At 46.7% G+C, this 26160-nt stretch overlaps 1 protein-coding gene across 1 annotated transcript in view; it reads right to left on the bottom strand.

Annotated features, from left to right (window-relative positions):
• LOC139050073 (uncharacterized) overlaps positions 1-26160 on the bottom strand; it is a 286318-nt gene that overhangs the window by 133202 nt on the left and 126956 nt on the right. The window contains exons 11-12 of the mRNA XM_070526266.1: positions 9068-9308; positions 4223-4382 (exon numbers count right to left, since the gene is read on the bottom strand). Of these exons, the coding sequence (XP_070382367.1) occupies positions 4223-4382; positions 9068-9308 (401 nt within the window). The remainder of the gene's footprint in view (positions 1-4222; positions 4383-9067; positions 9309-26160) is intronic.

Here is a 26160-nt window from a genome sequence, read left to right as displayed (position 1 = left end):
CCTCACGTTCTCGTGTAGAAACGCGATAAGGGCTCTGGCGGAGTGGTCGAGCAGACTTTTCGGTTATTATGCGATGCTTTGGGACTGGCGTTGGCCGAATCCTTGATGACGTTGAAAAGCACTCTTTGTATCATTGAAGTAAGCTTCTCAGCTGTTGTTGCTTAATCATGGGGAGACTTGGATTTATGTCGAAGTCTGTTTTGAGAACTACGGTCGTCGGGGTACATGCGGCAGAATCCGAGAGGACAAACGCATTGCTGGTCACCAAAATTTCCTCGATGTATGCGATCGTCGTGCCCTTGTTGATGTGCTTGAACTCCTGGCTGAAGTTTCTCAGCAACACTTTCGTGTTTCCTCCGTGCAGTCGAGCGATTCCTCTAACGACGCAAATATCACGGTCGATCTGTAGACGTTGGTCGCGTTCGATGACGACATGTACGTCAGCTGGTGTTTCTATGCCGACCGAAATAACTGCTCGAGCGAGGCGGGATGCCCTCTTGATCTTCGAGCACACTTAAGGTGTGGTGACTACGAGAGCTCTCCGGTGGTATCGCTTGATCTTCGGACAGCGTTATCAATTTTGGCTTCAGGTCTATGATTGCACCGTGTTGGTTCAGGAAGTCCATGCCGAGAATGACGTCTCGTGGACACTGTTGGAGGATAACGACGGTAGCAGGGTAAGTCCGGTCATGAACGGTAATTCTTACCGTGCAGATTCCAGTCGGCGTAATGAGGTGTCCTCCTGCGGTTAGAATTTGAGGGCCTTCCCATGCAGTTTTAACTTTCTTCAACCGGGTGGCGATGTGTCCTCTCGTTACGGAGTAATCGGCCCCAGTGTCCACTAAGGCGGTAACTGCGTAGCCGTTGAGAAGCACGTCGAGGTCGGTAGTACTTTGTCTGGCATTGCAGTGAGGCCTGGGCGTCGGATCACGGCTGCGTCGAGTTGAACTGAAGTTGGAACGTCACGTGGTCAAATCGTCTTTGGTCGCCGTATTCATTGCTTCGAGACTTCGTCGGGACGGCGGCGTGTCGTTATGTCGTTGAGGTAGTTTCTTCTGTGTCTTCGTCGGCGGCGGAAGATCTTCGTCAGTTCGACGAACAGCAACCGCACCTCCATCGGTTGCTGCTTTTAGTTTTCCGTATATGGGCTCGCTGACCTGCCCCGGGCTGGGCCAGTCTATGGTCAGCGCCGCGGTGACAGGTAGCGGCCTGGTGGTGGCGAACGCGACGGCCGTCGAGAGCTCCACTGAGTAGCGGCGAGGTAGTACGCAATATCGCGAGGGCGTTCACCTTGCAGGGGGCGCGGAGCGTTGACGGCGAAACCTCGCAGTCCCATCTCCCGGTATGGGTATCGTTGCTAGACGTGACCCACTTCTCCGCAGTGGTAGCAGAGCGGGCGGTGGTAAGGAGTGCGCCAAACGTCTGTCTTCCTCAGGTAGCGGCGCTGGGCGACGGGTGGGCCTGCTGGTGGCGGCGCTGGTGGTCCACGGAATTGCGGCTTTACAGGGCCCTGGCGCGGTAGTGGAGGGGGACCTTGACGGCGGGCGACGGCGGCGTGGGTCATCCCTTCAGGCTGGGGCTGCGATTTTTGTGGTTGTTCCTCGGCAAATCCGAGCAATCGCTGGTCTTCTTTTACAATTTCGGTGAGTGAGGTCACTTGAGGCTGCGATGAAGGGAAGATTCTTTGAAGCTCCTGTCGTACGACTGCCCGGATGGTCTCGCACATCGCGCAGATCGTCGGTGGCCATTGATGAAACTCCTGCGTAGCTTGTTGCCTTAGTGCGTCGGTCAAATTGCCGGTTCCACAATTCCAGTGTCTTCTTGATGTTCGTCGCCTCACGAAGAAACTCGTCGATGGTCTTCGGTGGGCTTCTTACCATTCCGGCGAAAAGTTCCTCCTTTACACCACGCATCAGTAGGCGGACTTTCTTCTCCTCTGACATTTCCGGATTGGCGTGGCAGATCAGACGGGTCATTTCTTTAGTGAAGATCGCGATCGTCTCATTCGGCAGCTGCACTCTGGTCTCCAGTAGAGCTTGGGCTCGCTCTTTTCGCACGACGCTTGTAAATGTTTGCAGGAAGCCGCTTCGGAACAGGTCCCACGTCGTCAAGGTGGCTACTCGATTCTCGAACCACGTCCTGGCGGCGTCCTCCAATGCGAAATAGGCATGTCTCAGCTTGTCGTCGCTTGCCCTGCTGTTAAACATAGCTACCCTCTCCTACGTTTCCAGCCAGCTTTCCGGGTCCTCAAATGTGAAACCGCGGAACTTCGGTGGTTCCCCGGGCTGCTGCAGCACGATGGGGGACCCTGGGGCTGCCAATGGGGTTTCCTTGGCAACAATCTTCTTGGTCTTCTCAGGTAGAAGTCCGTGCTCCGGGGCCATCTGTTGAAGACGGCGGCTTCCTCGATGGTCAGGGACTACGTTGGTGTTCTCTTTGCGGTCCGGTCTTGGATCACGCCTTGTCGGGGCCTTCCGGTACATCAAGAAAAAGCACCTCCACCAGATGTCACGTGGTGGTGACGTTGCAGAACACAGTCGCAGTACTGTGAATGGCAAAACTAGCTTTTATTGGGCGAACCTGTACCCACCAAAACAGGCTATACTTATAGCACAACGGTAGTGGCGAACACGGTCGGCGATCGTCGAAAATCAGTTCAGCGGGTCAAGCGTGTCGGCTTTTATACAGCAGTCATCTAATGTTCCAGACTAATCGTTGGGACCTGCGTGCTTTCCACAAAGTTCTACACCATTCGCGCCAAGCGATGAAATCTGATAACGCTAGGTTCGCCGACCACAGACAGCGGATAGAAGCATCGATAACTTTCCAGAAACATCGGATACATGCAGGCGCGTTCGGCGCTGTGCGATAACATTTGTTAGGTGGCGAAACGTAGTTGCCCGATAAAGATAAGTAGACGTTTCCATATTGTCTTGCTTAGTGACTCAGGAGACCAATTGCAATGCATGCCCACTGACTTGGAAAGGCAAAGTAGATAGGTGGGCCTGAAAACTAATATGCAGAAAACTAAAGTAATGTTTAACAGTCTCGGAAGAAAGCAGCAGTTTACGATAGATAGCAAGGCACTGGAAACGGCGGGAAAATACATCTACTTAGGGCAGGTAGTGACCGCGGATCCGGAGCATGAGACTGATATAATCAGAAGAATAAGAATGGGCTGGGGTGCGTTTGCCAGGCATCCTCAGGTCATGAACCGCAGGTTGCCATTATCCCTCAGAAGAGAAGTTTATAACAGCTGTGTCTTACAAGTACTCACATACGGGGCAACCACCTGGAGGCTTACCAAAAGGGTTCTACTTAAATTGGAGACGACGCAACGAACTATGGGAAGAAGAATGATGGGTGTAACGTTAAGGGATAAGAAAAGAGCAGATGGGGTGACGGAACAAGCGGAAGGTAATGACATCTTAGTTGAGGTAAGAATAAGAAATGGGCATGGGCAGGACACGTAATGAGGAGTCAAGATAACCGATGGTCATTAAGGCTTACGCACTGCATTCCAAGGGAAGGGAAACGTAGCAGGGGATGGCACAAAGGTAGGCAGGCGGATGAGATATAGAAGTTTGCAGGGATGACATGGCCACAATTAGTACGTGACCAGGGCAGTGGGAGATGTATGTGAGAGGCCTTTGTCCTGCAGTGGGTGTAACCAGGTTGATGACAATGATGATGATGATGATGATGATGATGATGATGATGGGGAGTGAGTGCTCAACGCTTGCTTCACCTCCGCCATGCGTCGGCCTGGCACTGCGCTATTTTTGTGATCGGCGAACGCATGGGCAGTGAGGGCATAACTCCTGCTGCACCTCCGCCGTGGGTGGGCCCGGTATTGCGGTATCTTTGGGATCGGCACATGCATGAGGAGTGAGTGCTTAACGCCTGCTTCAGCCCCGCCGCGGGTCGGCCCGGCATTGTACCATCTTCGGGATGGCCGTGCCTACGGGTTGATATGTGCTCAACGCTTGCTTCACCTCCGCCGCGGGTCGGCCCGACATTGGAATATCTTCGGGATCTGCTCATGTATGGGGAGCGAGTGCTTAACACTTGCTTCTCCTCCATCGGGTGTTGGGCCATCATTGCGCCCTCTCATCGCACTCCAAAATTGTGCCTACATACGGACACAATTCTGGGTGAACTAGCCCTGAACAGCTTTGGTTTAAATCCCTCTTGCAATAATGTAACGCAAAAGCAGACTTACCCTCCCGGGATTTATCGTTCTAATGAAAGAGTGGTTGTTGTAGAAGGCATCGCTATCTACGTCGAGTAATCCAAAATATGTAATATTCGAGTTGTCATAGAATCTTTTGATGAAAGGGTCAGCATTATTGTCTTCAAATTCTCGCTGAAACGTGGAGTTGCTGAAACGAGTAGAGCATTGTCACTTTGTAATTTTGCACATAGGAGAAATTATTAAGAGGGGCACAAATTACGATGCACATACTGGCACTAGTCTTATCTCCTTCGATTTGGTTTGTGTATCACAGCCATGTATCACCAAATATTTTATCACTTCATCAATGATGCAGCACCTACAAGAAATACTCCCTTCTGTGACAAACTGCAAGATCTGCTCCGCCAATTTCAAAAGCTGCTTCGTGTGATAGAACAGGTTCAAATAGCCTTAGCGCTAAATTTTGAATGTACCAGCGAAGCTGGGTCAACATAAGGAAGAAACGGGAGAGGGGGGGGGGGAGGGGGGAGCTTCGACATACAATGATGGGACAAGCAATGTTGTGGTGGTGCTGCCTTTGCGCCGTTGTTGAATGTTTACAAGGGATTATTGCTTGGTCATCTACTCCAAATTATCATTTATACTGACATTGATGGTGGTATATTTGGAGAAGGTTGAATGTGAAACTGTGTAGTACCTTCCAAAACATCATTTTCAAAAGTTGCCAGCTGGCCACATTTCCCTAGCTTCACTGAACGCGTTTGAAGTGTTCTGCGCGAAATGCCAATAGAGAAGCGAGGTGCGGGCTCGCCTGTGCGCCTCAGTTGCACAATTTCACAGGTCTCGAAAGTGGTTCCAAATCACTAACGATAGTTCTTGGGTGACGTGGATGGCTGCGTTAACGTGACAAGTTCCAGGTATAACACCGCAAGAAAACACTGTTTTTGCTTCATTTCATTCATTGGCCTTGTCACGGACTTAATTCTGTGTGCGCTGCTTTTCCAGGCAGTTTATTCCCGCTGCTTTCATATAGCTACAGCTCAGCGGTGCACCACTGCATTGTCACAAAGTCACGGTCGCCAACGCTGCCGTAGAGGTTTTTGAAACACCTTTCGGGAACGCTGCTTCTGTACACTGGAACAGCGGGGACGCGTGAGATGCACGTTCCGGTTAGATTGAAAAGCAGTAAAATCACCTGAGAAAAATTTTGAATGCTGCAAAATAAATATTGCGATTTTGGCCCACTCGGCATACAAGTTGTCATTCGGCTTGACGAGAATATACTCTTACTTAATGCGGAAACAATATATTCTACATGCAGCCAAAAAGCCGGCGTTGGTTGTTATAGTCCGATGGTAACAAAACCCACGTGGCCATGTGAGGTGGTCAATATCTGAGCGGGAGTTGCTGCAGTTCACAGTGCGAAATCCACGGTGAACAGCGACGGCGTCGGACAAATCCAAAAACTCACAACAAAAACCGGTCTGTCCTTCACCTGAAATTAGGTTATGAAGGGTTAAACTAGGTCAAGGTGGAGTTTTCCGGCATAAGGCAAATTAAAATTCCCGCTATATCAAGCAAGTTGAATTAGGCTGGATTTTTTTAAGGTAATGACTTCTTATTTGAATGCACTTACAAGTAATTTCAAATAAAGTAAGGATACATTAGCGTCTGTCACGTTTCTTTTATTCATTCATTCAATTTTATCTATTTACCTGATAGCAGAAAGAATTTTAGTGCTAACCCTATGCAAATACTAATGAAATAATATTAGTACCACCCTAGGACTTCCTGATAATTACACTGACCCGCGTTGGCTGCGATACCCCGTGTATGTTCATAGACATTGGTCTGAATTCCTTCCTCTGGTGCATGATTTTTGAAAGCAATCAATGCAAAAATTTTAGTTTAAAGACATTTTAATTGTCCTCGCAGAGCGATACGTATTGCAATGCTGCGTTATTTCCGAATTTCGGTATACCACTAGACGTAGTGCGACAGCTGGCCACGTGACTTGCCCTGTGCGTTACATTGTTTGGAACGCTGCTCTCGAAACAATCAGTTTGGGGCACGAAAACTTGCGGGCGATAGCCTTAGCGAAGGGTACTTATTCCGCGATCTTTCCTTCTTATCTCATATAGCGTTCTAATAGTCATTGTTGTACAAATAATTTTCGAATGCATTGCGCGCGCTATGTCTAAGTTACGTATAATGAAACATTTGGCTGCTCATTGCCACGTGTCAACTCGATTTACAGAAAGAGAAGCCCTCTCGGCAATATAGCTCGAAAAAGTATGCCAAAATGTAAAATACATCTGCTCTCTGTGCAATGAACGGAATTTGTCGGACCTCGATCGCGCTACTGGCTGGAAGCGGAGAGCACCTCCGAGCATCTTTAATTACGGTGCAACGCTGTCATTCAAACAGAGTGATAACTTCCGAACGCTCAGTTTCCCTTAGCCAGAAAAAAGGACTCTGCGCCAGGGCACTCTAGGGTATTCGAAAGCGACCAGCCGGATGTCTCTAAGCTGTTGAAACGTACGGGAATCTTGGCGCAAATGAAAAGAATGCAGCACCATTCGCTGATGACGTCTCTTCACCGATGTAAGTTCCCTGCTACTGCGCAGGACACTTCTGCGGCTGTACGAGTCTGGCTCTGCAACATGTATGAGTCGATTTTACGGGGCCAAATGGCGACGCTGCAAGTGGACCTTGTGGCATTCCTGGATTTTCGCGTGTCAATCCAGGACAGGCGCGGAACGTTACGTCTATCTCGAAAGAGCTGAAGTGCTGGAGAGGACAAATGCCAGTGTTTTCTGCAGCCGTAAAGATAATGTATTTATAACAATGTATTTCGGGATGTTCCCGCCCCCACAACGTACAGCGCTCTGCATGCGAAAGCGCACCGACCGGCCGGCAGAGCAAGGTGCCTCTCATCACACGGCCGTAGACGTTTCCCCGTGAAAAGGCAATCGTCGTGGATTCGCAGGTGAGCAAAGGACGAAAGCGGCTTCTTTATTACCTGCGATTGGTGTTTCCATCAATGGATTCTACGCATATGTTTTATTAAACAATGAGTTTGAAATTTCACTGAAGTCCGCATTAAGGAAATTTCCCTTCGAGCACTGTGAACGGCACGTATTGCCCTTTAGCGAACGAAGTGGAAAACATTGTTCTAGTGTAATTCTGTGTAACCAAGGTATACGTCAGAAATATGCTTGGTGGCATTATTGTATTTATTATGTTTTCTCTGCCGATCTTGTGCCCGATAATCAAACTTCAACTCGCATTGAATAGCTGCCGTACTGTCAGCGCTGCCCGCAGTCTTCGAATGCAGTGACGCTGCGAAGGCCCGTCCTGGACTCATGCATTCGTCGTCGTATACGTTTCCAAGCAGGCTAGCCGACTGGTAAATGTTCAACGGCATTCGTGTCGCACCCATGTTCTGCCTGATTACAAACATTCGCCAGTTTACGTAAAGCATTCATCATATCAGAGAAGCCGAGAAGCAGAGTCACAGAAGCAACCTAATCTAGAACGGCGATGATAGCTCAAAGTGAGGCGGCGATGACAAGGATAATTAAGTGAGAGTTGTGAGAGACAAAATCAACCTCAGTGTATAAGCTGCACTACTGATGTTTCCACGTAGTCATGGCGGTAAATAATACAGTGGCAATGCTGTGAAAAACGAAACTAAATTTTATTGGGCAATCCTGTGCCCAAAACAGCAGGCTCCACTTAAAACACGATAGCGGCAAGCAGTCAGCGATCATCGAAATATGATCTGCCGGTCAAGCGCGGCGGCTTTTATACGGCAGTCATCGAAGGCTCCAGAGTGACTGCTGGTGCTCACGCATATTCTAGAAAATTCTACACAATTGGGATCACAAATGAAATGAAATTAGACAAGCTTTGGTGACTACAGAATATTCGAGAAATTTCCAATGCACGCGGGTGCGTCCCACGCTCAGCGATAACGTTTGTTACACGGTGAAAAGCCGTCACCCGAAAAAGATAAACAAGTACACGTTTCGCTATGGAGCATTGAAATGCCACTTTCGACTACAAGTATATTCAGTCTCTGTGCGTATTCCCCCGGCTATTATTGCCACTTCATCACCTTTTATATTGAAGTATCAAGACATGGATATAAAAAAATCAGAAGACACATAAGCACTTCTTATGAATTGTGAAAGCGAAAGCACTAATGTCTAAGTGAACGCTTAGCGGTCCTTTGGATTAAGAACTCCTCGCGGGCAAGCGCGTGCGTGCAGACGCTAGGCCACCCTATCCTTGAGGCCGGTTTCCTTCGATACATGACGTCACGCGACCTTCCCCACTTCCATTAGATATTATGGGAAAGTTCCCGAGTAAGCCAAGGTGCTTTTCGCATCACCGCTTCCATCATGCCGAGCTAGGCATCGGAAAATTCGATCTGAGTAGCATAATGTCAATAAGCATAGTGCACAAGCCTGCTATCCAAGAAGCGCCGATTTCCTCCAATAGGCAAGGAACGCGGCTGCTGAACGTGGAGTCGCCGTTGCAAAACTCGCTACCGTCAACGTTTTTCTTTTCTAACCTGTTATGCTTTTACATAATGTCATTAAAGCTATTATCGAGGCGACGTTAGAACGCAGAATATAGCATGCACGGGCAAGGAACGCGTGGATAACGCAAACTGGGGCACCGACGCGGCCGTATACGTGTGCCCTTTCGTGCGCTCTGCTCGGTCGAGGCGGGCATGTGCCGTGCCGTGTCAGCCAATGGGAATTTAGGTGCTGTTTAGCTGCTACAGGCACCGGATTTTTAATGAATTCGTCATTTCATGCTTGTGCATCAATGAGGCAAAGCATATTGGGTATGTGTACTTACTAGGCGTCGAAACCCAGGCCAACCTTGGTTTTGGTGTAATGCGATCTCAGGCTGATGAAATCTTTTACCTTTTGGGTCCAGTTATGCTTGTAACTCTGTCTGAAGAACGTATTCTTGTTATTTCTGTACAAGGAGTCCAAAAGGATGACGTCGCAGAGGCCATCATCAGGTATAGGCACACCTTTCTTCCAGTGGAAGATGTTGAACGTGCACACGAAGGGAAATCGTTGGTCACCGAGCGCTGCATACAATCCCCGCAACAATAAATAACGTGTTGTGGTTATAAGCCATAAAAATTATGCATTTGTCACGGCTAGCAAGTATAGGGACAACTTTTAAACGATGTCACCTAAAGATTCCTGTTCTGGCGGCTAGCGCCTAATATCATTAGTTATAATCAAAGGAGTAAATCCAATCTGCAGATGTAGCGCTGAAATGGCGAGCTTTCATCTGGTCATGGTCACTCTCGATAAAACTAAGCAGGGTGTTGTCAAAATTAATTTGTTCTTGGAGAGCCTTATTCGCGGAATATCTTGTTTAACCTAAACCAACCTAAAAACAATAGCAGGCATGTTAAGTGCGACGCTTAGCAATATTGTCACGTTCCTGCGCGAATTCGAAGCTTTTTAAACATTTACTCAACCCTCAATTGTTACATTTTTTATGCATCGTAAAATTGTCAGTTGCTTTTACCGGTGTCTTCCAAGAACGAAACAAAGCACGCTGCTTATATCTTGAGAGACCAACGACCAACTTATAAGTAATGCACAGGAAAACTTAAAGCTCTGTGAGGTAATTGTGGCCCTTGGAATAAATTATGCCTTCGTTGCTCTATGCCAAAAGGTTTTACGGTTACTGGAAAATCTAGCCTGCTGCCGCGGCGTAACTACGAATGGGATAGAGGCATAATCATGTAGACATGGCGGCACGACTGCAGGGAATTCACGTATGAGGCTAGTTGCAAATGGATAAAAGGGAGCATTTCTTAAGCATTTCTAGACCAAGTGCTCGAAAAGCGTTACATGGTGGATTCCCGCTAGGCTACCCAGCGTCCTGAACAAACAGTGCGTTCCACAAATTTGCTGAAACCATCGGCTAGGCTATGGATTTATACTTAGGACAACATTTGAAGAAAGTGAGATGTTTACTGTCTGAACAATAAATTACATTTTCAAGTTCTCCACAGTATATAAGGGTTTTCGAGCGCTGCAAAATTTTGCGCACGGATTTAGCACACTTGCAAATACCAACAAAATCAAACATAGGAGAGTTGATCTGATCACCAAGAAAAATAGGTGAGCGATGTAAAATACGTGCGGATACAATACAGGCGTCGCAAAAAAAATTTATATAAGCTTTTCGAAAATTCCAGTGGTCGTCAGCTACATTTGTGATTGTCCTGCGATAAATCCGCGATACGCAAATCTATAGTTAGTCGAAATAGGGAAATCCTAAGTAAATTGAGTTGAAAAATTGTGACGTTTTCGGCCTAATTATTAGTAATAAAGATAAATATTTAGCACTTGTTTTTCTCGGTGTTTCGATGTGAGGTTCACCTGGTGTCCTTTGTGGACATAGCGAGTCACCTTGATTGTATATAGTAAAAGTTAGGACCACATAATTGGCGCTGCGTGGACAATATTCAATTTAGGTGGCTTCATTGCGTAATTTTATAATAATTAAATGTGCAAGCGCTCTTGAAAATGGTGAAGGATTTAGCTACCTGTCCTGGCAGAACAAGAAATACCACATAGATCAAATGTACCAGAAATTGAAAAAATGCCGCGCCAAATTTCTGTGAGCTGTTAAATGCATGTCATGTGCATTTTAAGAAAAGTTCGTGAAGAATGGGTTTTCGAAGCTGTCGCAGGACTCTTAACGGCTATACTTCTACATTTCCCGACATTGCTCCGCGCGACGCCTATTTTATATATTGTAGAAATTAGGTGTATGCAAACTACAATGTGTGGCAAAACTACCGCAATCCTTTGCTGAATTAGAAGTTTTCCATGTAATGACTGAACCTTTGCTTTTTAACTTCTTGCTTTATCTTGGGAAAATAGCACTATCGCATCAAGCGTTAAGGAAGCGATGGCATTGTCGTTGAATATCTGTCCCACCAATTCTGTACAGGTTGAACTTCTCTGTGTCGCACTGTTTACCCAAGATAAAACTCAATCAGCACGCGCGAATGTCGCTTTTGTGGATCGCTTCTTGGGTCTGTTGCATGGATCGCATTAGGTATGCTCGGTGTACTTGATGATCCAATAAAGGGCCTCTTTATAGAAGTGATATGGTAACGTTATAGGTTACATGTAGGGAAAGCTTACAGCGTTAATTACAACTCTTGCAGTGAATTGCGTATGCAAGCGGCAGTGTGCATATAAGGAGTGTTTGTGACCAGCGTACAATATGTTACAAAGCCTTAGGTGTTCTGTCAAAACAGCCGCGATCATAGTTAGGTGAAGTGGGAGGTGACAATATGGCGCATTTGTCGGAGAAAAAATGATTGTTGAGGTAATTGCAACCCTTGTAACAAAAACTCCTATCGTTCAAAATGCCATAGGTTAACAAGATTTCAATCGATCCGGTAATAAAGGGGCGACGTTTTTAAATATGTGACATTATTACAGGCAAGTAAAATTCTTAATGGATATTCTCTAAAAAAAACAGCTTTAGAAATTCGGTTGCAATTCAGGAACGTTAAAAGAGCCGGCCGCGCCTCATTTAAAGCGAAGAGTTTTGACCTTTCCGGCAATTTTTTTTTTCGGAGCTCCCAACAAGTGGTGACCAAGGACGTTTACGTGTTTTTGAACACTAGCTATGAATGACGCTCCTCCTATTCTTGCTGAGAGAGATGATGCCACGATTACGTCTCCTGTCATCACCGCAGAGCTTCAGCTTCCCAGCTCTCGGCGCAAGAATCCCCGAGTTCGGTTTATGCAAGTTGAGGCCAACTCTGGCGCATCACTTCACAGATTGGAAAGCGCCTGCGACATCGCCCATGCCGTTAACGACTTGTGGATGGGTACGCCCTCGGCCACAGCTTACGACAACCTGAAACGCATGGTCCTGCAGAGCTTTGAGCATTCGTGACACAGTAGTCTCCAACAACTCTTATCCGACAAACTCGACGAACAACAACCGTCGCAACTCCTGCATCGCTTGTGCCATTTACGGGGTGAGCACTGCGCAAACGAGAGCCAGCTTCCAATTTCGGGCGGCCGGTTCTTGCAACGCATCCCACAGTCCGCACGCACGATTCTTGCGGGTTTTGACGCGACCACTCTAGATCGGCTAGATGCACTCGCTGACGGCATTTGCGACTGCTGTCTGCTGCACAGTCACCTATCGCCGCTGCTAGAGTCTCAGAGCCATGAGACGGATTCTCGCGCCTGGAGGGAGCAGTCATCCTCATCACCAGTGCACTGTGCAGGCTGGCGTTAGGGGGCACCACTGCAAACCAACTCCGGTGTAACCATTTGCCTTCACAGTCTAGCAGCGCACCTAGAGGCTCGCGGCGGAAGTTGGGCTGATACCGCCGTCGCGTTCGCGAACAACCAGGTCGCTGCACCCAGTACTTTTCGAGGACTGGAAACGCACCGCCCAGTCGCTAACGGCTGCATGCGACATCGGGCCTCTTGTAAGCCGCTTATTCTTCGCAATCAACAGCATTCACCAGCACCTGCATCTTCGTCGACAACGGAGCCGAGCTGCCTATCGTTCCCACCACGGCCTCAGATTGCCAACACGGGTAATTCACGCCCACTCTGCGCGCAGTGAACAACACTGTCATCGCCTTGTATGGGCTCCGGTCGATAACGCTAGACATCGGTCTCCGGTGCATGCACGGATGCGCGTTTGTGATCCCTGACGTTAGCTTCGCCATACTGGGAGCGCACTTCTCCAGCCATTTCAACCTAGATGCATGCATTCGCGATTGGTGCCTAAAATATAACGTCGCATCCCAAGAAGTTCTTGACCTGCAGTCCAACCTCACCTCATTTATCATACGTACGTTTCGGTAGGTCTCAATGTACGACAAGATACTTGCTGAGTATCCGCAACAGACGAGGCCTCGCATTGATGCGTTGCTCGTGAAACATAAAGGGACGCATCATATCACCACAACGGGCCCACCTGCCGCCACTCAGCAACGGAGGGTCGCTGGACGGAGGTCACCCGCCATGATCTCGAAGACATGCCTTGTTCTCGCCCTTATCCTTCCTCCAGCAATCGGTTTTCACTGCTCCTTCTGGTTCCAAACCAGACAATGGCGACTAGCAACCTTGTGGCGATGCCCGAGCTTTAAATGCCGCACTACTCCACCTCAATATCCCCTTCCTTACATACATGATTTGGACACTCGTCTCGCAGGAATAAAAATATACAGCAAGATCGATTTGTTGAGTGCCTACTACCTACATCCTGTCGAACCCAGCTACACTCTGAAGACAGGAATAACTACTCCATTTGGCCAATTTGAGTATTTCCTTATGACTTACTTGAAGACTGCAGTGCAAACTTTTCAAAGTCTGATAGACGAGGTTACGCGGTAACTCCGTTCAATTTCGTAGGCCTTAGTGGCATTCTCGTTGCAAGTCGCACATACGAAGAGCACAAAGAGCATCTTCGCCTTCTATTTCAGCAACTGGATGAACACGGCCTGGTCGTAAACCCTCAGAAATGTATTTTCGGAGTTAAAGCCAGGATTTCCTCGGCCATCGCATTTCGGTCTAAGGCACACAGCCACTGGAATCACGGGAGCGGGCAAGCGAGTACTTCCCCTCTGGCACGAGTTTCTGAAGCTTATATATCATCACAGGCGCTTCGTACCATCCTATGCACAAGTTCTTCAGCCGCTTACCGGCTTTCTGAATCGCGACTCCAAAAAAAGAAAACGCCTACCTTCCATTGGTCCTCGGAGCACGAACACTCCTTCCAGGGGTGCTATGCAGGATGCGCCGACTTTGGCCAAACTCGGGAACTTCACGAGCTCTGGAGACACCCCAAGATGAAAGCACGAATGGTACCGAGACACAGTTTATCTTTCGACAAGCCTTCAGTTTCATTGGTTTATCTAGATTCACTCTGGCTGGCTATCATTCCTTGGGCGTTGCCTTCTGGGCCATCGACAAACTGGGGCTCACGTGATCATACCGTCGGGGCATGGTCGTGCCTTCTTTCACTTGTTTGTCGTTCCACCGAGTGCATTACATGCACAAGCAAGTTATAAAACAAATGGATTTAGTACAATAATATTAGTTACTTTAACGTGGTTTAGAAGCATTTTAAAGCTGACAACATGTACACTGAATGTGCGTTAGACTCATTTGTAATTTCGTACGCTTCGCACTACACCACGAGGGAACGCTGTGGTGGCGTCATCACATCTATTCACCGGGCGAGCATGGCGGCTAAACATCGAAGTGGCCCAGTGTAAACAAACTCGTACATTCAGCTTGCAGTGCGCGACGTAGTAATGAGGCTCGACGATGACCACTATTTCTTGGATAGTTCTGTTCCTCCGTCAGCAATCTTTCCGGGCACCCCGTAAGACTGCCAATAGCTTCGGCGATTTTGCAGATTGCAACGCGCACATAATGTTCACGGCGTAATCCTGAACAAACAACTTGTCCGGTGCTGCTTCTGCGAGGAGTTCATCCACTCTGCGTGACTGCGAGCGTCACGAACATTACATAGTGCGTGCAAAAGGAAGACAGCCTATATAGCTACGATGCGACAAGGAAGTGGTGCCGACGATGGATCTCGCTACCAACCCAGTGAAGGAGACATCGGCAAACTGCAGATAAGTATATTTCTACTCTTTCATATTTAGCATAATAAGAGTGTACGGATTAAGTCACTTTCGTAGAAACGAACTGAATGTCCAGCAGTTCAAAGAAGGCAGTGAGAACCAATGAGAGTTTGTGCTTTTACATGCAAGTGGGCCCGCAAAAATATGGAAAAGATGAAGGTAACCTTCAGTAACTTGGCGAGATAACAGAAATTCATGAGTGACATTAAGCCCGCAAAATTTATGGAAGAGTATCTTTATCCAGGTGAAATATCAATAGCAGGTACTGATATAAAGCAAGAAACATACGAAAATTTCATGGTTTGAACAGCACGTGGAAGGCATTACCGAATCGTGATCTTCACGTTACCGATATCCTTGAAAAAAGTTTAGAATCATTGCATTCTACCAGTTATACAATATACGACATAAACGTGGAGGTTAACAAAAAAACTTGACATGTCAAGGACTGCAGAAAGCGAAGTAACAAAAAATGTTCGAGATAGCATTAAGGCAGGAAGGCAGTGGCGTAGTAAACCGTGGCAACTGATATACTAGTTGAGATTAAGAAAAAAAATGGAATCGGCAGGCAGGCCATGCACGTAGTCGATCACTTGTTGCCAAATCATAACAGGTGATTGCAGAAGCGTTACAGAATGGATGCCAAGGAGAGAGAACTACAGCCGAGGATGGTAGAAAATTGCGTAATGGGACAAAAATATGATGTTTGTAGGCATAGGATGCAATCAGCTCGTATAAGACGGGATTGTTAATTGATACAATTCATCTGGCAAAACTTCGGGAAAATACAAATATTCTAGAGACCCGACATAAAGAAATGTGGTTCGTACCTACCCCAAGAACCTCTTATGATGAGCAATCTTTATCCTATACATTACCTTCGCTTTTAAACCTATTAGACCGACAAAATTTTGATCCCTCCAGAAACCGAAACTCTCGCATTAAACGTTTTTGTCAACTTATTTATTTGCAAGACTAGACATTGCCTTCTCCTAATTTTGTTTTCCACTGTTATTTATGAGTGTTGATTATTTCTTGCCGTCTTGTTTCACTCTGTATTACCCGTTACATTGTGATGTTTTTTTTTTTATTTTTCATTTCTTGTGTATGACTGGCTGTCATCTTGCTGTTATGCCAACTTACAAGGGGTCGGGACCTCGTCAAGCTGTCCAAGCTTTTAGTCCTGTACTCCTCCTTCTTTAAGGAAATAAATGATTGATTGATTGATTGCAGGGTAAGGCATTTGTTTTGCAGCGAACAAAAATAGGTTTGTGGCGCTGACAGCATAGACTCGTAAAGGTGCGGGGCCACCTCAGCTGCTGGCACACTAATCAACATGACAATTGGCTCTGAGAAAGGAAACCCCAGTTATGAAAAATAAAGCAACGTTGCCCCGACACATTGTTTTTTTATGCATACTACACTAAAGGCTTCCACAGTTAAGGGCACTTGGTACTAATAGTGCTACGAGCATTTTTCTTTGTAAATAATGGTTTGTATGCGGCTGATTCATTCCAATACACTTTTTTTTTCAGCATAACATTCTGCTGCTGGAGCCACTCAACCGCCTGGTGGCAATAGGCGAGCGCCAGGCACGTGCTCTTGAGTGTGTGGCAGAGGTCCAGAGGGCTGCTCTGCAACAGTAGTATCGGTGCCCTCATTGCTCTCCTGTCGAGCCCACAGAAGGCACCTGATAAAGGAGCTTTCACTTTAATATTTTGTTTATTATTCAAGAACATGAATAAAATTATTGCAGTTAACCTTGTGCTGTGCATATTAGGAGACTTGTAACATGCACTTGGTGTCCCTTCAATATAGGCAAAAGCGTAAGACAACCTGTGCCACTCTTGGACCATGTAAAAAAAAATACAATAATGCAGCATACACGTCATTGCGCTGTTTGTTCTTCCTACGTGCAAGAATACAGTGCGTGTTGATTAGCCACAAGATGAACGGTGTGTGTAATTCACAATGAAGACAGGAAACATTAGGAGCTTAATAATGCTATCACCTAAGACTGTGCATATGACTGCAACACTCCCCGATACAAATGAGCCATTTCATGCATGTTCGATACCACATATTCTTTAACATTGTCTTATAATTGCATGTACTAATTTTCACACATCTTAAGCCCTTGCATAGCACACTTCTGATGTATCCATTACATAGGCCAAATAATTGTACACTTCGTCCTTTTGTGTTGTATGAAAAGCAGCATCCTTTACAGTGTTATAAACTTCAGAAGACACGAGAGGCCCCACCCAGACCACCAAAGCGCAGCAGCCGATTGCCTCCACCTCTAAAGAAATAGTCCCTCTCCAACGAGTAGGTATTAGTCTTTCTGGCAGCACGATGTCAGTCTAGACTGCGTGCCCATTGGTGCAGGCTTGTGTTCACCTGCCTTAAAGTGCAGATTCCGCAGCCTCCTAAAGTTGTATCCGACTATAGAAACATGTAATGCCCTGCACCAGTTGCATAGACTTCTGCAACTTGATAGCACACAATGATCAGGAGCAGAAATCTATAAAGGCATCCAAACAAAGCTGGCTGGCCACCCTTCTATTATGAGGGGTTGTAAAAAGGTCTCGCCAAATATTCCCATGACGTCCTTGAAAAAGAGGTGGTGTTTGGCACTTCTTTAGAATCAAAAACAGACTACATTGAATGCTGTGTAGCACGTCAAAACAAAGTGAGCTTCGTTATCTGCACAGCTTGTAATGGGAGCTTGTACTTCACATAGGAAACAAACTGATCTGTCGAGTACAATTCTGAGGCCCGTATGGCACCTATTATGTCAACAGTGTCAATATACAAATTAAACTTTTCACAGGCCATTGATTTCACCATTATTTTTGTATGATGTTTCTGTCAATCAGTACTTGTATTACATGAGCAGGTGGATTTGAAAGCAAAGCTTTGTTTGAAAACCTTCCGAATTCCATAATTGTGTGGCAAGGCATGGGCATATTGTCCAATAGCTCACACCTCCTCGGTCCTGCACCAAAGAAGCCCAATGCTGTATTTGAACTTGGATCGCACAACAATTCAATGGCACACAAAGAAGAGTAACACACACAGCAGAGCATTCTTCTGTGTGTATTTCTCTTCTTTGTGTCCCGTCGAACTTTTTTCCAATTCAACTTCAAGCTTCTATACCAATACACCCAGTCCTCTACCTCACCAATGCTCTAGTTATTAGGCCACAATGGCGCACATCTTTGAAATGTCCTAACTCAAATTAGCTCTCCAAAAAATCACAAATGTTAAATTTTACAGCACAGGTGTACGTATGCACATGCCATATTCTTTACCACTAAACTAACAGGAATCAAAGGGGCAAGTAATAACCAGCCTTGCTGCTGCCGTTACCATTATCATCATGACACCAATGGAAAGACAGTGCCACGTTTCAGTAAAGGGAGTGCCGGAGGGAAAGGTGTGACAGAGAGGGCTTGCAATAAAAATAACGGTTACTAGACATGTTCAATGCCAATAAATGCTGCATGTCGCTCATCCTACTTTTGCATTACGGCAACTGTTTACTCATTTGAGCATATAACGTTTTGTGTAATCATTGCTCTAAAGCTGTACAAACAGTCTATTTGCTCTGCAATTTTTATTTTTATCATGGTGGGTTAAAGACCCACTTTTCATTGGCGTCTGCGCCACATTTCTCCCGATATTGTGGTATAAAATTTTTTAAACAGGGATGAAGTACCTCAGACAGGCTGGCCAACGTTTCGATAGGTGGACCTATCTTCGTCAAAGGCGGCCTCGTCATCCTCGGCGTGTTAGTTTTAAAGGGTTAGTGCAGTGACGTCACGTGCGGGTGTTGTCGCTGGCGGCTGGTTTTAAAGAGAGAGATTACAATAGGGAACAGGCGCTGTCGTCCGACGTCTGTGAGCCTCATTCTCAAGACGAGGGGACAAGAGCGTGAGAGTGGGCACGCGGGGAGGAAAGAAAAGAAATAGAAGCAGAAAAAAGGGAAAAAAGGGAAAAAAAGGAGGGAGGAGCCAGGGCCGTACCAAGACACAACAAAGGGGGGGGGTGAAAGAAAAAGAAAGAGAAAAATGAAATCTTTAAGAAATACGGGGGCTTGGGAGCGTGTTGGGGATGCGAAAGGTTAGGAGGTATTCAGGGGGAGTCGTTGGCGGCATGTTTTTGAGGCATTAGAACGGCCGGTCAAGCAATAGGTCGAGTAATTTTGAAATAGTTAAGGTGGCGACGAGGAGTCTGCGGTGCAATGTGTGGGGTGACTGAAAGGCAGCGGCATGGTCTTTCAAGGGGCACTGCCCCACGCGCTTAACGTCGGTGTCGTTACGGCGGCATCCAGAAGGCGATACTCTGGGTTGAGGAGCCGAAAAAGGCATATTGACTTCGGAATGTGTTGTCGAGGGGGTTTCAAAAAAAAAGACTAAAAAAGGGGGGCAGGGGGAAGGGGGGGGCGAAATTGGTATAGCAAACAGGAGGGTGACGCGTGCAGAAGCGGGCGCGGGCAAGTGTACATGGAAGAAGGGGATCGTACAGTTGGTATAGACGTAAAATCCTGAAAGAGTACATTAAATTGAGTAGTAGGCAGGAAATTTTTTTTTTCCTCCGAAATGAAAGAGTAGGTGAGGTTAAGAATTAAAGTTGGCTGGTGGCCTAATGTGTTTTGTGTATTGGTTGATGATATGAGAGTTTCAGATTTAAGTTACAGCTTTTAAAGATTCTAAGTTGCCGCGTGCCAAATTAATTCCTGTCGGGTGTAGGCAATTAAACTTGTGTATGAGGTATGATTCCGTGTACTTCCTTTCGCGAGGGGAACGGAAATTTGTTTGTAGTATATAGAGCCTTGCTTTGTCAAACATATGTCCATGTTCATTAAAGTGGCTGCCTACTGCTTTGGGTAAATTGTGTTTTGTGTCCGCGCGGTGACCATTGAGTCTTGTATTGATTTGTTGTCCGGTCTCACCTATGTATTGTTTGCTACAAGCGGCGCATTCTAGACAGTAGACTACATTGCTTGATGTGCAGGTGAAAGCCGAAGTTACCTTGTGTGTGTAATTCGACGCTGTACATTTTACTGTAGTAGTGGATTGAATGTGTTTGCATGTAGAGCACCTGGGGCGACCACAGGGATTGGTTCCCAACTTCTTCTTTTTCTGTAGTTTGGCGTGCACAAGAACATCTTTAAAATTAGTGTTGCGTCTGTAGGCCACTCTGGGAGGGTCGGGAAAAATCTTCTTAAGTTTCTGGTTGCTGGTGAGAATCGGGTAGCATTTACTTAGGATGTTATTCACGTTTGGGAGTGCGTTTGAGAATTTAGTAGTAAGAAGAGGCGTTGTTGTTCTTGTGATCTTCGGGCGGGGCTTGAGGACCTCGGCTCGATCAAGTTTGGTTGCAGCGATGTAAGCTGTTTGAAGGTCACTGTTTGGGTGGTTCCTGTTTGATAGCGTTTCTTTAAGGTGATCGAGTCTATCTATGTAGTCTTGGTTTTCAACGCAAATGCGACGTAGTCGTGTGGCTTGGCCTTTAAAGATGCCTTGTTTCCAATGTCTGGGATGGTGGCTGGTATATTCTAGGTACTGTTGTTTGTCGAAAGGTTTCCTATACAGCGTTGTCTTTAGTTCACCATTGTCAATGTATATTGTTGTGTCCAGAAAGTTTATGCGCTCAGTTGAGGATCCTGATGTGAATTTTATTGTTGGGTGAACGGAATTTAGAAAGGATACATATTTATCTAGACTGTCTTGGCCATGTCCCCAGATTAAGAGTATGTCGTCTATGTATCGTAGGTATGTGTGGGGCTTGGTAGTGCAGCGCGATAGGAAATCTGTTTCTAGAATCCCCATAAATATGTTCGCGTAGGTTGGTGAAAAAGGCGTACCCATGCTTGTACCATGTATCTGTAGGTAGTAACTCTCTTCAAATTCGAAGTAGTTATGTGTGAGAACTAATTCAAGGAGAGACAGGTAAACTTCAGTAGAGTGTTGTGCACTCTACTGAAGTACACTCTAGTAGAGTGTTGTGCACACAGTGCACAACACTCTACTGAAGTTTACCTGTCTCTCCTTGAATTAGTTCTCACACATAACTACTTCGAATTTGAAGAGATTTACTACCTACAGATACATGGTACAAGCATGGGTACGCCTTTTGCACCAACCTACGCAAACATATTTATGGGGATTCTAGAAACAGATTTCCTATCGCGCTGCACTACCAAGCCCCACACATACCTACGATACATAGACGACATACTCTTAATCTGGGGACATGGCCAAGACAGTCTAGATAAATATGTATCCTTTCTAAATTCTGTTCACCCAACAATAAAATTCACATCAGCATCCTCAACTGAGCGCATAAACTTTCTGGACACAACAATATACATTGACAATGGTGAACTAAAGACAACGCTGTATAGGAAACCTTTCGACAAACAACAGTACCTAGAATATACCAGCCACCATCCCAGACATTGCAAACAAGGCATCTTTAAAGGCCAAGCCACACGACTACGTCGCATTTGCGTTGAAAACCAAGACTACATAGATAGACTCGATCACCTTAAAGAAACGCTATCAAACAGGAACCACCCAAACAGTGACCTTCAAACAGCTTACATCGCTGCAACCAAACTTGATCGAGCCGAGGTCCTCAAGCCCCGCCCGAAGATCACAAGAACAACAACGCCTCTTCTTACTACTAAATTCTCAAACGCACTCCCAAACGTGAATAACATCCTAAGTAAATGCTACCCGATTCTCACCAGCAACCAGAAACTTAAGAAGATTTTTCCCGACCCTCCCAGAGTGGCCTACAGACGCAACACTAATTTTAAAGATGTTTTTGTGCACGCCAAACTACAGAAAAAGAAGAAGTTGGGAACCAATCCCTGTGGTCGCCCCAGGTGCTCTACATCCAAACACATTCAATCCACTACTACAGTAAAAAGTACAGCGTCGAATTACACACACAAGGTAACTTCGGCTTTCACCTGCACATCAAGCAATGTAGTCTACTGTCTAGAATGCGCCGCTTGTAGCAAACAATACATAGGTGAGACCGGACAACAAATCAATACAAGACTCAATGGTCACCGCGCGGACACAAAACACAATTTACCCAAAGCAGTAGGCAGCCACTTTAATGAACATGGACATATGTTTGACAAAGCAAGGCTCTATATACTACAAACAAATTTCCGTTCCCCTCGCGAAAGGAAGTACACGGAATCATACCTCATACACAAGTTTAATTGCCTACACCCGACAGGAATTAATTTGGCACGCGGCAACTTAGAATCTTTAAAAGCTGTAACTTAAATCTGAAACTCTCATATCATCAACCAATACACAAAACACATTAGGCCACCAGCCAACTTTACTTCTTAACCTCACCTACTATTTCATTTCGGAGGAAAAAAAAAATTTCCTGCCTACTACTCAATTTAATGTACTCTTTCAGGATTTTACGTCTATACCAACTGTACGATCCCCTTCTTCCATGTACACTTGCCCGCGCCCGCTTCTGCACGCGTCACCCTCCTGTTTGCTATACCGATTTCGCCCCCCCCTTCCCCCTGCCCCCTTTTTTAGTCTTTTTTTTTTGAAACCCCCTCGACAACACATTCCGAAGTCAATATGCCTCTTTCGGCGCCTCAACCCAGAGTATCGCCTTCTGGAAGCCGCCGTAACGACACCGACTTTAAGCGCGTGGGGCAGTGCCCCTTGAAAGACCATGCCGCTGCCTTTCAGTCACCCCACACATTGCACCGCAGACTCCTCGTCGCCACCTTAACTATTTCAAAATTACTCGACCTATTGCTTGACCGGCCGTTCTAATGCCTCAAAAACATGCCGCCAACGACTCCCCCTGAATACCTCCTAACCTTTCGCATCCCCAACACGCTCGCAAGCCCCCGTATTTCTTAAAGATTTCATTTTTCTCTTTCTTTTTCTTTCACCCCTCCCCCCTTTGTTGTGTCTTGGTACGGCCCTGGCTCCCCCCTCCTTTTTTTCCTTTTTTCCCTTTTTTCTGCTTCTATTTCTTTTCTTTCCTCCCCGCGTGCCCACTCTCACGCTCTTGTCCCCTCGTCTTGAGAATGAGGCTCACAGACGTCGGACGACAGCGCCTGTTCCCTCTTGTAATCTCTCTCTTTAAAACCAGCCGCCAGCGACAACACCCGCACGTGACGTCACTGCACTAACCCTTTAAAACTAACACGCCGAGGATGACGAGGCCGCCTTTGACGAAGATAGGTCCACCTATCGAAACGTTGGCCAGCCTGTCTGAGGTACTTCATCCCTGTTTAAAAAATTTTAAACCACAGTGTGCCATTCCATCTGCCAGCCCCTTTCTTGTTTTTGGATTTCTCCCGATATGTAATTTTGCCTTGGTGCTTCATGACATCTTCACGTACAGAGAGTTCTGTAGAGCTTTGGAAGTGCATTGTTCTACTGCTTAAGAATAAGAGCCCCATTATGAAACAAAAATATATGGTTTATCCATCCAGAATGATGCCCCCCCCCAAAAAAAAAACTAGATACACTGAAGCTCTGGCACATGCATCGACAGTGAACAGAGCAAACACTCAAGTATTTTCTTCATGCAAGCCAACACAATAAGATTCTTAATGCATTTTTATTTCGCCACAAATGCATAGGCACAACCGGCTTGGCGCAACATCCACATCTCGCGCTGCAACAAATTGTGCAGTGCCTCGCTGTTTCATAGTGCGGCCGATAGATTACGCATGACCAAAATTTAACATTGTGCATACTAAGTAACTTCGCCAATGAAGAACCCCAAGTTCTTTATGAGATTAGCATTCATAGGTTACTTCACACAATTTGTGATATCCATTTATCTATTTATACTTAATTAACCTCTTTCCCAAGAAAGTGAGCCATTTGGAAGGCATCCTGACAGACAAGTAGACAAATTGGCAAAAAGTCATCAACCAGCGAAAAATTCAGTATCATAAGCAGTGAGCAGCCGCATGTGAGATGTCGCTAACACAAAATTTCAGTCAGCTACACAGAGGTGACAAATTTGGCAATATGGCGTGTCTAAACATTGCTTCAATGTTAATCACAGTAACGCTGACATTGAAGGCGCCTTAATTCCTACGTACGTTCCGTCGACACACCCGACTACGTTCGTAATGTTCCCACGAAGTAGGAAGCATTCTTTTATATATGTCCGCTCAGCCGCAGTATTCGGGAAAGCTAGCCACCGCTCACGCGCTCCCGCATCGATAGGCGCGTCAGACACATCTCAGTATTCGTCAGTGGCTAACAGTAGTTTGATGGCGTCCAACGTAACGCTCGGCTGAAACGCTGAAACTCCCCGTCGGTCATGTAGGTGAACGGGTCCGGACAGTCATACTGACGCTTGCTGCCGCTGGATGCATTGACACAGGCTGCTGCTGCCGCTGCCATGTTACCGAGTTGAACTCGGAGGGGGTTTCGCGATGTACGAGTTTAGCACGAGATCGCCTGTCAATCAAAACCAGAGGTCACGCCCCACGCGAGGCATGTAACACTTGTGCGCGCACCCACTACAGTCGGGCCACGCCCAACTTCCGGCAACAGCGACGCGGTGTCGAGCTGAGAGGCATCAACAATCTTGACCGCGGACATAAAACACGCACAGCGCACTGTCATCGGTAATGTACTGAGCACCACTATCAAAAACAAAGCGTTGACTGTCGTTGGCTTATGCATACATCTTCTCGGGCTCAGATGACCCCACAACACGGTTCCATTGCCTGCATTGTCGGCACGTCACTGTAGCTGCTCGCAAGGTGTCGATGCGCCGAGGGGGACGACGAGGCTGAGAAGTGCGTATCGCAGCAGTCATTTGAGATGGCTGCTCTGTCATCGGCGATGAAACGGAGCCACAGCGTCGTAAACACGATTAGGGTCCGAGAATCGCTCGCTCTTCTAGACCCAGTGCAATGGCATTTCTTCATCACAAGCACTGCGCACTCAAAAGTTCCAACACCTCTCTCCACTCGAAGTCTGATTTCATAACCGTACACAAGAGCCCTCACCTGCCAAATGCGATTGCTGCGGTGTCGTTAGGATATTCATCTGCGATCGCCGCTGGCTCCAGCAGAGGTAATCCGCAAGCACCTTCGACTGCACGACACACTCATATACTGCGTACATAAGCTCAGAGGCACCTTCAGTGGCCAAGCGATGGCAATCAATGAATTGTGTCGCTCGGAAGCACGCACTTTTCGCAATATATCGCAGAGGCTTCGCGCACAAAGATAAACTGATACATTTTCACTGAACTGCGTCGCTACGCACTCTAAAATAACATGCCGCCATTTAGCAGCGACAGCCGTTGTGTCGTTTTTAGTTGCTAAAGCGGGGGCTTTAATAACCTAGTGAAGCGCCTGCGATGAATAGCTGTACCGCGGCGCTGCGTTTCTATTCCCCCAATAGAGAAAGAGTGGCCATGACCCTCCATGCATCATGACTGACTTTATTGAGAATAGCACTGCAGCGCCCCTAGACGACTTAGCACCGTATGAACGCCCTCGTGTGTGTGACCCTCTTCAATGTATCTGCCTCTAAGCTTTCAACTTTGCAAAATTTAATCATTTGCTCGATCTCAGTTTGTCATCACAAATTTATAGCATTGAAAACGAAAAACAGATACTTAAAGAACTAAAAATGTTCGTTATTTTATTTGTTGTATTTTAACGTATTCGTTTGAGTGAAAGTGTAGGTGCAAGAATGCGCCGCATGTACCCTGTTCGCATTCGATGGAGGAAGGAAAGATAGTGCCCGAAAGAGGAGGCACGCCCTTGACGCGCCCGGGAAAGGCGTGGCAAGCGGCACACGGAAAGTGTGCAGAGAGACAGCGGGACAGTCACGGTATTGCTAAGTTGCGATAACCCGCTGATAACAATACGCGGCGCTGGCGCGCTTCGTTGTGCAGCCTTCTGCGCTTGGAACGTGGAAGCAGCGTGCCGCGCAGGGTGCGCTTACGTTGTCATACGCGGCTTCTTGTCTACATATTTTTTTGCCTGTAGCTTTTGCGCGTTCTGCGCTATCTCCATTCATTGACTGGCGTCGGGCAAACTCGGGTGAAACTCGGGTGAAGGAGAAACTCGGCACATCCTGCATAGCACCCCAGGATGCCAAAACGCGAGTGCGACTGCAGGATTACTGATTCATCCGAATGCGTTTGTGGCGACACACTCCGTGCGCCACAAACGCACGGAGTGTGTCTGCGCACCCTCCGTCTTCCTATCACCCAGCCCAGCATA

Source organism: Dermacentor albipictus, chromosome 9 (assembly GCF_038994185.2).
Source record: "Dermacentor albipictus isolate Rhodes 1998 colony chromosome 9, USDA_Dalb.pri_finalv2, whole genome shotgun sequence".
In the NCBI taxonomy this organism is placed as follows: Eukaryota; Metazoa; Arthropoda; class Arachnida; order Ixodida; family Ixodidae; genus Dermacentor; species Dermacentor albipictus.
The sequence above is the reverse complement of the archived record's forward strand: the minus strand, read 5'-3'. Positions and strand labels throughout refer to the sequence as shown.